At 41.3% G+C, this 15,429-nt stretch overlaps 1 protein-coding gene across 1 annotated transcript in view; it reads left to right on the forward strand.

The window, feature by feature from the left end:
• The window catches only part of CABLES2 (Cdk5 and Abl enzyme substrate 2), a 45,272-nt gene that overhangs the window by 13,977 nt on the left and 15,866 nt on the right, over window positions 1-15,429 (forward strand). The window contains exons 2-4 of the mRNA XM_074969642.1: window positions 11,040-11,111; window positions 11,279-11,371; window positions 14,155-14,232. Coding sequence (XP_074825743.1) covers window positions 11,040-11,111; window positions 11,279-11,371; window positions 14,155-14,232 — 243 coding nt within the window. The remainder of the gene's footprint in view (window positions 1-11,039; window positions 11,112-11,278; window positions 11,372-14,154; window positions 14,233-15,429) is intronic.

Consider the following 15,429-nt stretch of genomic DNA (forward strand, 5'->3'; position numbering starts at 1 on the left):
CAAGAGAACTTGCTCCATCAGCACATCCTTAGCAAAGAGTTTATAAAAGATACCCTAACCGGTATATAACTGTACGGTAACGCTAAGAAGTGACTTCCAAAATAGTTGAACTACACATTGGCTTCTGACTATAACACTCTTAAATGAAGTTAACTGTTTCTCTGTACTAGACATGTTTTTGAAGGGCTATGTGGGGACCCTTTTTTTAAAAGTGAGGGGTAGCTTCAACCTTTTGAATCTCAAAAATTGTTGGTAGCTGGTCTTGGCTGATACTGAACTACTGTTGAAGCCTTATTTTTCCTGAAGTTAGACATTTATATCCAATGTATAATATGCCATTAAATTTCATGGGCTAAGTCTTCATTATATATGTGGATTTCTATGTCCTAGAAAATCTATATGTTCATTTTAATGATGCACTTGTCAGAACTTTTTATAGTAATAACCATGATTTAAATATAGCATCTCACAGCACTAATTAATACATTTACCCATTTGCCCTCATTCTCTTCCCCAATTTACCCCTCAAAAATAGCTGTCAGATTATATGGTCCGTGTCATTGCTGTGTTGACAAGAGCCTAACAGCACATGCCAAACTGGAATTGTTAGTTGTAGGGCACGCATGTGTGTATATATAGAAATAAAAATAGCATATCTCCTATAACCAGTTCAGTCCCTCTTACCCTTTATTATTCATTTTAACACTAGTTTCTAATCCAGTTTTCTACTTTGTACAGAAACTTATAGTTCATTCCTTTGTGCTAATTTGATGCATCTTCTTTGATGATTAAAGTGAAAAGTCTACTGCTCTTCAAGGAGGAACAATGTTGAACAAAGCAATTAATATCTAGGCAATGTGCCAGAAAGCTTTTCCTCCTAAGTTAATTGCCTTCCAACTGCGTTTCGTGGCATTTTTCAATGGCCCCTATTTACTGTGCGCCCACCAGCTATGTCTGAATGGATGGATCCTGCACTGCTGTGGTCACTCTTATGAACACACCATGGCTGGTGATGCAGTATATCATGAGCACCCAATATGAACAGAAATCAGAGATACCTGGCCTGTTGTGTGCCATGGAAAGAAACACCACATTACTTTTGGCATTCAAGGAGCAGCTGCACACAGTGGACTGTTGCTTTTGGGCTTGGGAAACAAGCGCTGAGTGGTGGGATTGTATCATTATGTAGGTCTGGTATGACAAGCAGTGTCTGCAGAGTTTTCGGATGTTTTAAAAAAAAAAAAAAAAAAGCCACCTTTCTGGAACTATATGTGGAGCTCGCCCCAGCACTATGACGCAAGGACACCAAAATGAGAGCTGCCCTCTCGGTGTAGAATCGCGTGGCGATGGCTGTGTGGAAGCTGGTGACTCTAGACTGCTACTGCTTGGTTGCAAATCAGTTCAGAGTCGGGAAGTCCACCGTTGGGGCTGCGTTAACACAAATGTGCAGGGCCATTAATCGCATCCTGTTATGAAGGACTGTGACTTTTGTCAGTGTGCGTAAAATAGTGGGTGGCTTTGTGGCAATAGGATTCCCTAACTGCAGCGGGGCGATAGATGGCACATATATCCCAATTCTGGCCCTGGACCATCTTGCAATTGAGTACATCAATGGAAAGGGGTGCTTCTCTGGTATTACAGGCACTTGTGGATCACGACAGCTGTTTCAATGACATAACGCAGGGTGATCTGGGAAGGTGCATGATGCACGCATCTTCAGGAACACTGGCCTTTAGAGAAAGCTGCAAGCAGGGACTTTCTTTCCAGACCAGAAAATTCCAGTAGGGGATATTGAAATGCCCATAGTGATCCTAGGAGACCCAGCATATCCTTTACGTCCGTGGCTCATGAAGCCTTACACAGGAAATCTGGACAGCAGCAAGGAGCGCTTCAACAATAGGCTGAGCAAGTGCAGAATGACCATAAATGTGCCTTTGGCAGATTAAAAGCATGCTGGCGTTGCCTTTATGGGAGGTTAGACCTAAATGAGAAAAATATTCCCATGGTTGTAGTAGCCTGCTGTGTACCCCATATTTGTGATGCTAAAGGTGAAAAGTTTCTCCTGGGGTGGAGCGCAGAGGTGGATCACCTGGCGACTGATTTTTTGAGCAGCCGATACCAGGGCTATTAGAGGGCGCAACGGGGGGGCTATTTGAATCAGGGAGGCTTTGAGGCACCATTTTGACAATGAGAGCCATGTGTCATTCTATACAGCAATCTGGGGGGTGCTCAAGATGGGGCAAAGAGTCTCTGGTTTTTTAAGGGGATCACTGCTGGTGATTAAAGACAATATTGTAAATTCTGCCGCAATTTTTCACAGGCGTGGGTCATTGAAGTCGATATTTCACTCCTGAGAGTATGCAAGGGTGCATCTCCTGCATGCGTGTGGCTTCAGACCAGGTCCCTATGTTCCTCGCCTGTGTGCTGCTTTGGTCCCTGCACAAGTGGTTGCTGATTGGTGTGGGAACGCTTCCTACAATGGGGGAAGGAACAAAGCAGCTGTGCCAAGGAACCTTTGGAGAGGACTGGCAGGTACCTCCAGAAGAGTTTTCTAGAGATCTCTCTGGAGGATGCCCGTGAAAATCTTGGTGTGCTGTGGTTATCTGCACAGAGGATTGTGAAGACACACAAACACGGATAGTCTTGTACATTTCTATCCCTTCACCCACTTCTAGAATATACAAAGCCAAGGACAGCTCTACCTCATATAACCGAGCATCAATGGGAAGTATCCAGGGGGCTTTTGGAGGTCTGGAGGTGGGGCTGCCACTGAGAATGGCACCTTAGAAGCAGCAGGTCTTTGGCACAGCACCAGAGTGAAGGTTTGACTTCCTTGCCTTCTGGTACACCTGCCTCAGCTCCTTTATCTTCACACAGCACTGATTTGTGCCCCGTTCGTAGCCCTTATCCAACATGCCACGAGAAAAGTTCCTACGGCTAGAGTAGAGCTAGGACTGCACAACCTCCTCTCCCCACAGCACCAGCAGATCCAGCAACTCAGGTGTACTCCAAGCAGGAGAGTATTTGCTGCGTGGAGCTGCTGTGGTCAGCTGAGAAGATGCGATGTGAGCTCTCCAGGCTGAGGAAACAGGAAGTGGAATTTCAAAAATTCCCAGTCTTTAAAGGGGGAAGGGAAGATGCCTGTGTACTTGGGTGCTAGGCAGTGGAGTTCAAACTGCTGACCAGAGTGGTCCAGATGGGCATTGTGGGACACCTCCTGGAGGCCATTTACAGTGACATAACCAAGCGCAGTGTCTGTGCTGACACTTTGTTGATATAACTTTTCTGCAAAAAGCTCTGTCTCTGTCAAGGTGGTTTTATTTTGTCTGCAAAGTAGGAGAGTTTTGTCGGGGGAAGGAGCATTGTAGTGTGTACACCTCCACTGTTTTGTCAACAAAACTCTGTAGTGTAGACAAAGCATTATTCTGTGCCAATGCTGAATACAAAGGAGCTCTTCTCCAACAGACCCACAGAGTTAAACTAATGTTGGTCCTAGTGAGTTTGACTCCACTGCTCCTGCTTTTGAAGTGCTACAGTATGTGTGAGAGCAGATAGGTAAACATAATTCTCTTACTGCTTGGTGCAGGAGGGAGACTATAAGTAAGGGAAACTATTCTTCCCTCCCCCCCACTATAGTATCGGACTTATGCTTCCCCCTTTTCTTTCTTGCTCTCTTCCCCTCCCCACAGGAGAAGCTCCATGAAACTGGCAAGGATCCTGTATCATGCCTAAATTCTAGTAGTGCTTGGGAACTCATTGTACTAGCTCCTGTACAAACTGTTTCACTTTGCTACTGCTGTGGGAAACACCATATATCAGGAGAGGTGCAAGCATTAATCTCCCCCTGAAATTCTCATCAGCCCGTGCTGAACATGAGAGCATGTAACCTTTTCCCCAGTAAATATATTGTAACCTTTTTTAACAAGATAAAGCAAACTTCTCACACACTTTCAGAAAAAGAATAAACACAACATTGGTATAAAACAAAAGTTACAGCAGTAAAAAGCAGTATGAGAAGAGACGAGGAACTATTTAGATAACATCACCAACAATAAGAAAAGGAGGACTTGTGGCACCTTAGACTAACAAATTTGAGCATAAGCTTTTGTGAGCTATAGCTCACTTCATCGGATGCAGTGAGCTGTAGCTCACGAAAGCTTATGCTCAAATAAATTGGTTAGTCTCTAAGGTGCCACAGTCCTCCTTTTCTTTTTGCGGATACAGACTAACACGGCTGCTGCTCTGAAACCTGTCATCACCAACAATGCTGAAGCAACTGCTAAAAAAGGTGGTAGTAAATCAACTCAGCGGTGTTCTAACTGGCAAGTTTACTCCAGCCAGAGGAAAAACCCTAACACAAAACGAGAACAGCTGTGATGGACAGAGCACTTCTAAGAAGTGCTAACCAGCACTACAGGAAGCTATTGGTGATTTTGACAAAGAAATTGAACACCCAGAACTAGACCATCTTGCATCACAAACAAAGAAATAAAAGATGCAGTAAAAAAATTTTAAAGCAGAAGGTGAGGATCAAGTCACTGGGGAAGTGACAATGTGATACAACCATTGATAAAATCACTGAATTTTTCAACAACGTGTGGAATCGAGAAGAGGCTCAAAAACAATGGAAAAATGGCTGTATATTCAAAATACCAAAGCTAGGCGACTTCAGTATCTGGCAAGATATTGTACTCCCTTTCAATGACAGGCAAAGGCTTCTGCAGAATAAAGGAAGCAGTTGAGGCAAAGCTAAGGGAAGAGCAGGCTGGATTTCCACCCAGAAGATCATGTCTTAACCACATTTTCACCCTAAGAATAATCATTGAAGGAGAGCATCAAGTGGCAAAATGCACTTCGCATAAACTTCATAGATTTTTTTTTTTTAAAGAACGAACGAGGACTACTTGTGGCACGTACTCGTTCTTTCTGCTGATACAGACTAACATGGCTACCACTCTGAAACCTGTCATCATAGATTTTTAAGGGAGGATTTGACAACCTCCATTGCTATTCACTCTGGCACATCTGTATTATCGTATGGCAATAGAAATAATTATCATCATCAAGCCTGCATATCAAGGTGCAGCATACACAGTTAAAGTGAACACAGACTTGAGGGAATAGTTTAACATGGACACTGATGTCAAACAAGGAACCTCTCCTGTTTAGCTTTGCTATTGACTTCATTATGAGAACAAGTGTAGATGGATCCAACATGGCCATGGTTTAACAGAATCTAAATCTTTTAGTATACTTCTGCTGATATAACACCCTTCTAAGTGACACTTGAACTAACATGCAAACAAAGACTGAAGGCTGAACAGCATTGCAAGAAAGATGGGGTTAATAATCGGTTACAAAAAAACAAATCCAATGAGATCCCCAACAACTCCCAACTCAATTGAGACATTACACTGGAAGGCAAAGGAATACAGGAAGTGAATCAATTCACATACCTTGGCAGTAATATGCAAGCCAATGGAGATACCGGGAAGGAAATAATGTCGTGAATTGTCAAGATGACAGCTGCATTCACCAGCTTAAACATGATTTGGTCATCAGAAATCTACAGCTTAAAGAACAAACTGAATCTTCAACGTAAATACACGCATCCTTAAAATGAAAGGGAATGGGAGGAGATGTGTTCCTGCTACTTTAAGAATAAGAGCTGAAGAGAGTTGGGTTTCCACCTTTTGATCTGTCCTTAACTAGCTTCTTTTCACACCCCCACTGACCTCTTCCCTCCTTGCTCAGGTGAGTTGGGTGTAGATTTGAGGCAGTAATTGTCTGCAGTGACTAACCCAGTCCTTGATCTTGCACTTAGAACAGTGGTAGGCATTCCATCTGTTCCTCCACCTCAGTACTCGGGTTGTATTGTTTGTGGTTCAGAGTATGGGGTGGGATCTTCCTATGCTGTAGTGTTTCTCTGTGTGTACTGGTTCAGATATCTCTTCCTGACCTTCTCAACTTCAAGAAACTGCAACTGTGGGAAGTAAAGCTTTGTGATATTCAAGAATGGGTAGTATTCCTGACACCTCTTCAATGTGCAGGCAAAGCACATCATCAAGTTCCTGAGCTTGGGAGGGACAGAGGAAGGTATTAATGCAAACACCTTTTTCATTTCTTGTCAAAATGCAGTCTTTTAAAGTGGATCACCTAGACACGTGCTCTCTCCATGCTTAACATTGAGTCAAATGGACTGAGATTGATTATTTTATTTAGGAAAAAATAAACTTCAGTTGTGTAAGCTTCCCCTGGCCCTAAAGTGAGGTTCCTCTTGCTTTAATTTTCACATTTAATGTGTCAAGCAGCAAACATGAGCTCCGAGCAAGCCCAGCAAACTGAAGTATGGGCTAAGGGCAGAAGCCAGAGGTTTGGAAGACTGAACCAAGCAAATCTGACTAGAAATTCTTATTGTAGTGTCTGGGTTTTTGCTCCTAGTGCAGAAGCAGGCTGTCAGCAGATCTGATTTCCTGTGAATTATATGGTCCAATTTCAGACAGTGAGTGTGAGGCCCTTCTCCTTTCAACATCTAAACATCAGTGGACTTGGCCAGCTTTTCCCAGAGCAGTATGCTTCACTATCGTAATGCTTCCTGTTATCCTGCACAGGCTCCGAAAATGCACCTTCCAAGGTGGGCTGGCTGCTTCCAAACAGGTGGTTTTCCTCTTCTGGCTGGAGTTGGGCATGGCAAGTGGGACTAGCATTTGCTCCCTAGCCACCACTTGGACATGAATGCAAGTAGACAATCCAAAAGTGAGCCCAAGACCTTTTTGCTCTGCCCTAGCATAACTAGTGATGGAGAATACCTCTCACTAAGCATCCAAATAAATAGGTTTTGGAGACCCTTAGACTTGCTGATTCTAACCAACATCTATTGATGTTTTAAAAAATAATACAGAGGACTTAGTGCTACCCTCCTAAACATGCTGAATATATCACACACACCAAAACCTTGAATCTTTCCATAATGTTCAGAGCAATAAGTACAGGTGCTATCTCCAGGAAGCAGATATTCTCGCTGTACTTCATAATCCTAGAGAGTTAATTTTACAGACCTTCCTGGAATAAAGAACAAGCTCTTTCCTTCCTGGTGCCCGCCTTTTAAGTGGGCTTCATGCAGCCAAGCAAGGAGAACTTGTATTTGCATATCCCTGTGGTACTCTACACTTTCACCAAGGTGGCTTTGGCCATAGATTCCTACAGGTGGGGATTGTGTCTTCCTGTATTAATTGGCTAAACCAACACCCTTTTATGCAACTATTCCCCCACCACCACCACACGTGCACCTGCATGTGCACACACACACAGATAGAATCAGCAATCTACGTCTGTACGAGTTTTGTTAGACATGGAGAAAACCAAATTAATGGGGGACGGGGCTAATCGTGTTTCATCACATCCTGATGGGCTTGATGCTGTAGACCCAAGGAGTTTTCAAACTGCATTGCACTGTTACACCCTTCTGACAATAAAAATTACTACATGACCCCACAAGGGTGGACTGAAGCCTGAGCCTGCCCCAGGTGGGGGGCCTGTAACCTGAGCCCTGCCACCCAAGGCTGAAGCCTTTGGGCTTTGTCCCTGGGCAGTGGGGCTCAGGCTTCAGTTTCGGCCCAGGGCCGCAGCAAGTCTAATGCCAGCGCTGGTAACCCATTAAAATGGGGCCGCAACCCACTTTGGGGTTCTGACCCACAGTTTGAGTACCGCTGCTGTAGACCCTACAGCGTGAGTCCTGTGACGTTTCCTAAACTTAGGTCAGGGGCTGAATTCCAGATCTGAGAATGTTGCATCATGTGTAATGGCCTTCTCAGCACACCAGGAATTGTTTGATTTATGTGGACACCTGTCTATCTTGGATGATGTTGCATGCTGAAATACCACTGCAGTAGCCATGTTTGTGGTTGTGATGGCTCCAAAATAACCATGAGTAGGATTGAAACTACTTTAAAAAGAGTTATACAAAGAAATGTTTTAAAACTGCAATTTTGGCAGAGGACCTTGGGGACTACAGGTGATCCATTCCCTGTGGATGTACCAAGTTTCTAGCCATTTGACTGGCTAGAAAGACCGTTTCTAACATTGATTAACTCACACATGAGAAGATTTAACATTCTTTCCATTCTTGTATACAAGGAGCGACTCAAATTTTTCAGCTGAGTGCTTGCTTGAGCTTTGCTCTTTCCAGAGAACACCTTAATTTCTCTTAGTGGAGTTGTTCGAGATGTCAGATTTGCTTTCTAGTGAAAATGCCAAGTTCTGTATTGGAGAATGTCATTACATATTTCCTTAAGCCATAATTAGTTGTTAATCACATTTGCTTTTGATGCCCTTTACTGCCAAGGGAGAAAAATGCATACAGTAATGTAGTTTGTCTTGGGTCTCTTGACGCTCTCTTACAAAAAGTAGATACGAATGGTAAATCATGATTATTATTTTTTTAACTGGGTTTCAGCAATGTATGAAGGCATTTAGTTTTCTAATAATTTGGACAAAGTGGATGGATGCATTTTATAGTGAAGTGCAAACTACTAATTGGAATTCTTACTACAGAAAATAGTCTAATTTTCAAATCTTTATCCAGGGTATCTTAATATGTAGGCAGAGCTATTCCTGGAGACTTTCTCTTTGTACAGTTATTAAAAGTGACACTTTTTTTTTACTTTAACTCCAGTAGGAAAAACTGGTAAGGATTTAACATAGAAATGCAGATATTCTCATCATAAAGGGTCTTTGCTTACCATGCAAATTGCAGATCTTGCATTTGCAGGAAAAGCACTGTATAGTTGCAACTTTTACATGATTATTTACTACTTTAAAGTGTGACTGGACTAACATTTTTATCAGCAGCTCTGACAGTATCTTTAAAGAAGTTGAGAAAAGTAACTACAAGGGTGGGGAGGAGGAAATCAAAATTTGTCGTCTTAATCTTTTTATAATTCTCTAAAAGTACATTTTTACTTCCAAAGTTAAGTGCCTAAAGTTAGACACCTAAAGCCATATTTGGATGTATAAATGGGAATCTCAAGTATGAGTAAGGAGGTTATATTACTTCTGTCTTTGGCACTTGGTCCGATGGCTACTGGAATACCATGTCCAGTTCTGGTGTCCACAATTCAAGACGGATGTTGAAAAATTGGAGAGATTTCCGAGAAGAGCCACAAGAACGATTAAAGGATTGGAAAAAGCCCTTTATAGTAATAGATTCAAGTAGCTAAACGTATTCATCTTAGCAAACTGAAGGCTTAAAGGTGACTTTATTACAATCAGTAAATACCTAGATAGGGAACAAAAAATTGATGATGGGTTCTTCAGTCTAGCAGACAGATTCAATGGCTAGATAGAGTGCAAGATTCAATGGAAGATAGAGTGCACATTTTTAAATGAGGGTAATTAATCATTGGAACAATTTACCCAGGGCTGTGATGACATCTCTGACTGGCAATTTTAAAATCAAGATTGGATGTCTTTCTAAAACATATGCTGTAGTTTTTAATTTGGGGAAGTCCTTTGGCCTGTTGTACAGGAGGTCAGACTAGATGACCACAGTAGTCCCTTCTGGCCTTATCTATACATCTATTCAGGCACCCAAATAATAATGCAGGCTGACGTAGTTTTTCTTTTGTTTTGTTGGTTTTTTGGGGGTTTTTCCTGTCTTTCAATTTTGACCTTTAGTCTTTTTTTCTGGTTTATTTACCAACGTGTGTAGCTGCTTATTTTTTAAGTGCTTGATGGAATTCCTAAAAGTAGACTAACTGAAAATACTTAGTCAATAAGAGCCAGCTGTGCAAGAGAATATCTAGCTTCTGTATGTCCAATTACAGAATTAGTCTTGATAGAAGAAAATCAGTTGCTGTTTCTCATAGTTCTTAACGTAAACACTGCTGTCATTTTGTTTCCCCTGGGATGCAGGGATATTTGCTTATACTTTAAAGAAACTCCATTGTCTTTCTGTCTTTAAAATCTTACCAAACTTTTTTTAAACCAGTGTCCCCTTACTTGTCTAGTACAGTCTCTAAACTGGCTTCTCTTGATATAATTAATCCAGTTCTGACCGTGCATGTTACAGAATTAACAGACACCTTCTCAAGAAGAACAGAAGAAAAACTCAAATATCTGAGTACACGGGGTGTTTATGGCTACTAAGACAGAGGGAGAAGATGTAGAATATTAATAGTTACAGTGAAGTACTATTACTTGGAGGTGGCTTCTTAGTGCCATTTGGGTCTGAACACATCATTCTTATGGAGTATATAGCTTCAAAATCTTTGATCACGTTTTCATTTTCACTGGTTAATGAATGATCTAAGCGTTTGACAATAGGAATCTATTCCTCTGGGCAAGGTCCATTTTCCCCATGTTAATGTGATACACCATTAACATTACACCATCTCAGTTTCTTGTGGATTTTTTTTCCCCCATGTTTCCATTTTAGAATTTTACATGGGCATGAAGTACCCCAAGCTTCCTCTTTAATAGCCCTTTCTATAGTTTTCTTAAAGTACTTCTGTTGCTTTTATTGAGCCAGACCTGTTGTTTAAGAAGGCTTTTTTAGTTTATCTAAACTCGTATCACAGGGAAAGTAACTAGTCCTATTTGCTGAATTGAGGAAAAGCACACAAGCTATGAGATAAATTTTATTTTCCCTCTCCCACCCCAGGTGAGGGATTTTCCCCACACCTCTCACTGGGTCTTTTAAACTTGTATTGCAAAGATTCCTGAAGAGTGGTAACTTGCAGGCAGGCTTTTCTGTTCTACAGAATATATTACGTATTTTGATTAGTCAAATGACACCTTTTGTTAAGAGAACCAACTTGTTAAAAAGATGAACCCCTTTACTCAGTATAAACTGCTTGCTTTGGGAACTCTAAGTTTCTTGGCCTCTTCAGAAGTTTAAAGATGCTGAGGTTTGAATATTTCAGCTATCTTTTGTGAGAAGTACAATATCTTAAGACTTCATAGCTCTCTGTTGCAGTTTCCTATCTCAAAGGCCATGAACTAATATTGTTCACTCTTCATGGTGTTGTACATTTTTACAGAAGGCGTTTTATCTCCCAGCGCTGCTCTCTAGAATTTTTAGAAGACATAGTGGAATGTGCCAGTGTACGAAGGTACTTTTTCAAAAGCAGCATTAATCTTAACTCGTTGCATGCAAGTCCTCTCCTCCCTCCACCCTCCTCAAAGCTGAATATCTGAGGTCCTGCATGCTAGTGCCGCCATCTGATCATAACATCTACACCTTTGTTTTAGATCACTTTATAACTCTTTTTAATTGCAGAACCAAGCACACGTCTGGATCTCCAAGACACAAAAGCTTGAAGAAGATGCACTTCATCAAGAATATGAGACAATATGATACAAAGAATAGCAGGTAATGTTTTATATTCACTTGGGATCTGACTCTGACACCCTTATTTGCATGAAGTAGGACTTAACTCATGTGAGTAGTCTTTCTGAGTTCAGCTGGGCTATATATGTGAATAAGTACCAGTTTACATGTGTAAGGCTGGCAGATTTGGGTCACAAATAATTATAGCTTAACACACAGGAATGTTGGAGTCGGGGAAATAGGCTGGTTTATCCAAAGATATGATTCTTGGACACTGCAGTATCATCTAAAATATAGTGGGCGGGGGAATAAGATTTTTATAAAATTTTATATACATCTATTTCTAAGTGTAAAATGTACCCGTACAAGTTTGCCTGCTAAGATATGTGAGGGTAAAAGCCAACATGGACCCTCAGATAGTTGAGCAATGTGACACTTGGGAATTGTTTGGGTCGGAAAAGAACTTAGTGACTTCAGCTCTTGAAGTGGAGAGAATGAATGCAAAAAAAAATCTGATCGTTCTTATTTGTGAAATTTGAGTAAACTCAACGGTTCTATTTACTTCTATTTAATAGATTTAATACTAGACTGTAGTCCTTAGCTCCAGCTAATTAGAGAGGCTGTATGCTCCAGGGGGTAGGGAATGGAATGGAAGTCTGGAGACCTGAGTTGTGCTCCTGGCTGTTTCATCAGTTTGTTGTATGATCTTGTGCAAGTCACGTAACCTCTCTGTGTCTGAGTTTCCTGGGCAGTAAAATGAAGATGATGATCTGTACCCACTTCTTGTAAAGCTCTATGAGAACTGGGGGGTGGAAAAGTGATTTATGTAGGAGCCAAGTATCCCCTATCAATAGAACCATAGAAATGTAGAGTTGGAAGGGACCTCAAGAGGTCATCTAGTCCAGCCCCCTGCACAGAGGCAGGACCAAGTATACCTATACCAACCCTTACAAATGTTTTGTCCAACCCTCATCTTAAAAACCTCCAATGACAGGGATTCCACAACCTCCCTTGGAAGCCTATTTCTGTGCTTAACTATCCTTAGAGTTAGAAAAAAAATTCTAATATCTAATCTAAATCTCCCTTGCTGCAAATTTAGCCATTTTACTTCTTGTCATACCTTTAGGGGACATAGAGGACAATTGATCATCGTCCTCTTTATAACAGATCTTAACACATTGGAAGGCTATGGTTGAGTCCCCCATCAGCCATCTTTTCTCAAAACTAAACATACCAGTTTTTTAGGTCAGCTTTTCTCTAAACCTTTTGAGCATTTTTGTTGTTCTCCTATGGACTCTCTTCAGTTTGTCCCCATCTTTCTTACAGTGTGGTGCCCAAACTGGACACTGTACTCCTGCTGAGGCCTCACCAGTGCCAAACAGAGTGGGAGAAATATCCACCTGTGTAGTACATACAACACTCCTGTTAATACACCCCAGAATATTAGTCTTTCATACAGGTGCATCATACTGTTTACTCATTCAGTTTGTGATCCACTATACCCCCCTGATCCTTTTTTAGCAGTACTTCCACCTAGCCATTTATTTCCCACTTTGTATCTATACATTTGATTTTTTTTTCCTTCCTAAGTGTAATATTCTTTACTTAATTCTGTTGATTTTGTACCAATTCTCTAATTTGTCAAGGCCATCCTGAATTCTATGCTTGTCCTCCAAAGTGCTTACAGCCTCATCCAGTGTTATGTCATCCACCCATTTTATAAGCATACCCTCCACTCCATTATCCAAATCATTCATGAAAATATCGAATATTACCGGGCCCAAGACAGATCCCTGCAGGACCCCACTATGCACATCCCACCAGTTCAACAGTGAACCATTGATAACGACTCTTTGAGTATGGTCTCTTAACCAGTCATGCACCCACTTTATAGTTATTTCATCTAGACCACATTTCCCTAATTGAGTTAAGAGCATGTCATGCGGTACTGCGGGCCTTATTAAAATCAAGAGATGTCTCACATACTGCTTTCCTCCCTTCCACTAGGCCAGTAACCCAGTCAAAGGAGGACATTAGGTTGGTTTGGCATGATTTGTTCTCAACAAATCCATGTTGGCTATTACTTAATTAATGTCTAATGGCTGACGGGGGTGGGAGGAAGGCCTGTTGTGTGATGCTTTATGTGAGGATGGATTGTTTCCTGACAACAGCAGGTGCTCGGCATAGGTCCTGAAGTATAGGCTTGCTACCACTACCTCAGCATGCATGACTACAAATATTGTTTACAAAATTATCTTCCTATTTTAAAAGTCCATGTACAGTGGCTGACTTATGCTGCTAAACACTCTGAGCAGCTGCAAGATGGGAACAAGTATCAGGGGGTAGCCGTGTTAGTCTGTATCCACAAAAACAACAAGGTGTCTGGTGGCACCTTAAAGACCATAACAGATTTATTTGAGCATAAGCTTTTGTGGGTAAAAACCCCAATTCTTCAGATGCAACATCTGAAGAAGTGGGGTTTGTACCCACGGAAGCTTATGCTCAAATAAATCTGTTAGTCTTTAAGGTGCCACCGGACTCCTTGTTGTTTTTGCAAGATGGGAGTCACTCTTGGCTCTCCTGAGAACTTTACACACCTTGATCCTGTGGGGCCTCAGCCTTATATGAATGCCCTCTGGTTTTGTGTTGCTTTCTTTAATATAAACTCCACAACCATCCTAGGTTCTTTAGAGAAGCCATTTAAGAAAAAGCTTTGTGTGCACACTTCATAGGAAACTACAGGGTTGCTAGCAAGGCTGATGTTTTATAGCTGCAGAAAACTTTTGTTTCAGTTCTCACTTTAATCTTTTCTTGTCTGCTTTCAGGATAGTATTAATCTGTGCTAAACGAACCTTATGTGTGGCTTTTTCTATCCTGCCGTATGGGGAGAGCTTACGAATCAGGTGAGTCTCTACTTTTAACTTGACATATCTGCACTGCTCTGAAGTGTCCAGTCCGTTACCATATACAACAGCCTAATTTATTAAATGAGGTAGCCTCATAAGTGAATGTAGCTGTAATATACCATAGCCCATTTTAGTATGCATTTTCTTTTATTTCAGGGTATATTTTAAATGTGCTTATCAGACTTAAGGCATGCACAAAATAGCAGTGCACTCATTGAGTAGTAAAATATAAAAATCAAATTGATTCAATGTCAATTAAAGTATTCAACCAGGCTTCCCATAGAGAGTCAGTAAAATTCCCCCCACCCCCTTCATCAGCCAAAAGCCAATGCATGGTAGTCAAGTGTAAACGTATAATTAGGCAAGCCAAAAAGAATTTGAAGAGCAACTAGTGAAAGACACACAAAGTAACAGCAAAATTTTTCAGTACATCAGAAGCAGGAAGCCTGCCAAGCAATCACTGGGGCCACTGGATGATCAAGCTGCTAAAGGAGCATTCAAGTAAGACAAGACTGTTGCAGAAAAGCCAAATGAATTCTTTGTGTCAGTCTTCACTGCAGAGAATGTGAGGGAGACTCCCACACTTGAGCCATTCTTTTTAGGAGCTGTCCCAGATTGAGGTATCAGTAGAGGAGGTTTTGGAATAAATTGATATATTAAACAGTAATAATTCACCAGGACCAGAATGTATTCACCAAGAGTTCTGAAGGAATTCAGATGCGAAATTGCAGAACTACTTGTGTTTTTAAAAAAGGGTCAAAACGCAGTCGTAGCAATTACAGGCTGGTGAGCCAAACTTCAGTATCAGGCAGACTGGTTGAAATTAAAAAACCGAATCATCAGACACAGAGATGAACACGATGTGTTGGGGAAGAGTCAGCACTGGTTTTGTATAAGGAAATCATGCCTCGCCAATCTATTAGAATTATTTGAGGGTGTCAACAAACAATCCAGTGGATATAGTGTACATGGACTTTCAGAAAACCTTTGACAAGGTCCCTCACCAAAGGCTCTCGAGCAAAGTAAGAAGTTATGGGATAAGAGGGAATGTCCTCTCATGGATCAGTAACTGGTTAAAAGATAGGAAACAAAGGTTAGGAATAAACTGTCAGTTTTCACAGTGGAGAGGTAACTAGCAGAGTCCCCCAAGGATTTATACAGGGACTAGTGCTGTTCAACATATTTATAAATGAT

The sequence above is a fragment of the Natator depressus genome, chromosome 13 (assembly GCF_965152275.1).
Source record: "Natator depressus isolate rNatDep1 chromosome 13, rNatDep2.hap1, whole genome shotgun sequence".
Lineage (NCBI taxonomy): Eukaryota > Metazoa > Chordata > Testudines > Cheloniidae > Natator > Natator depressus.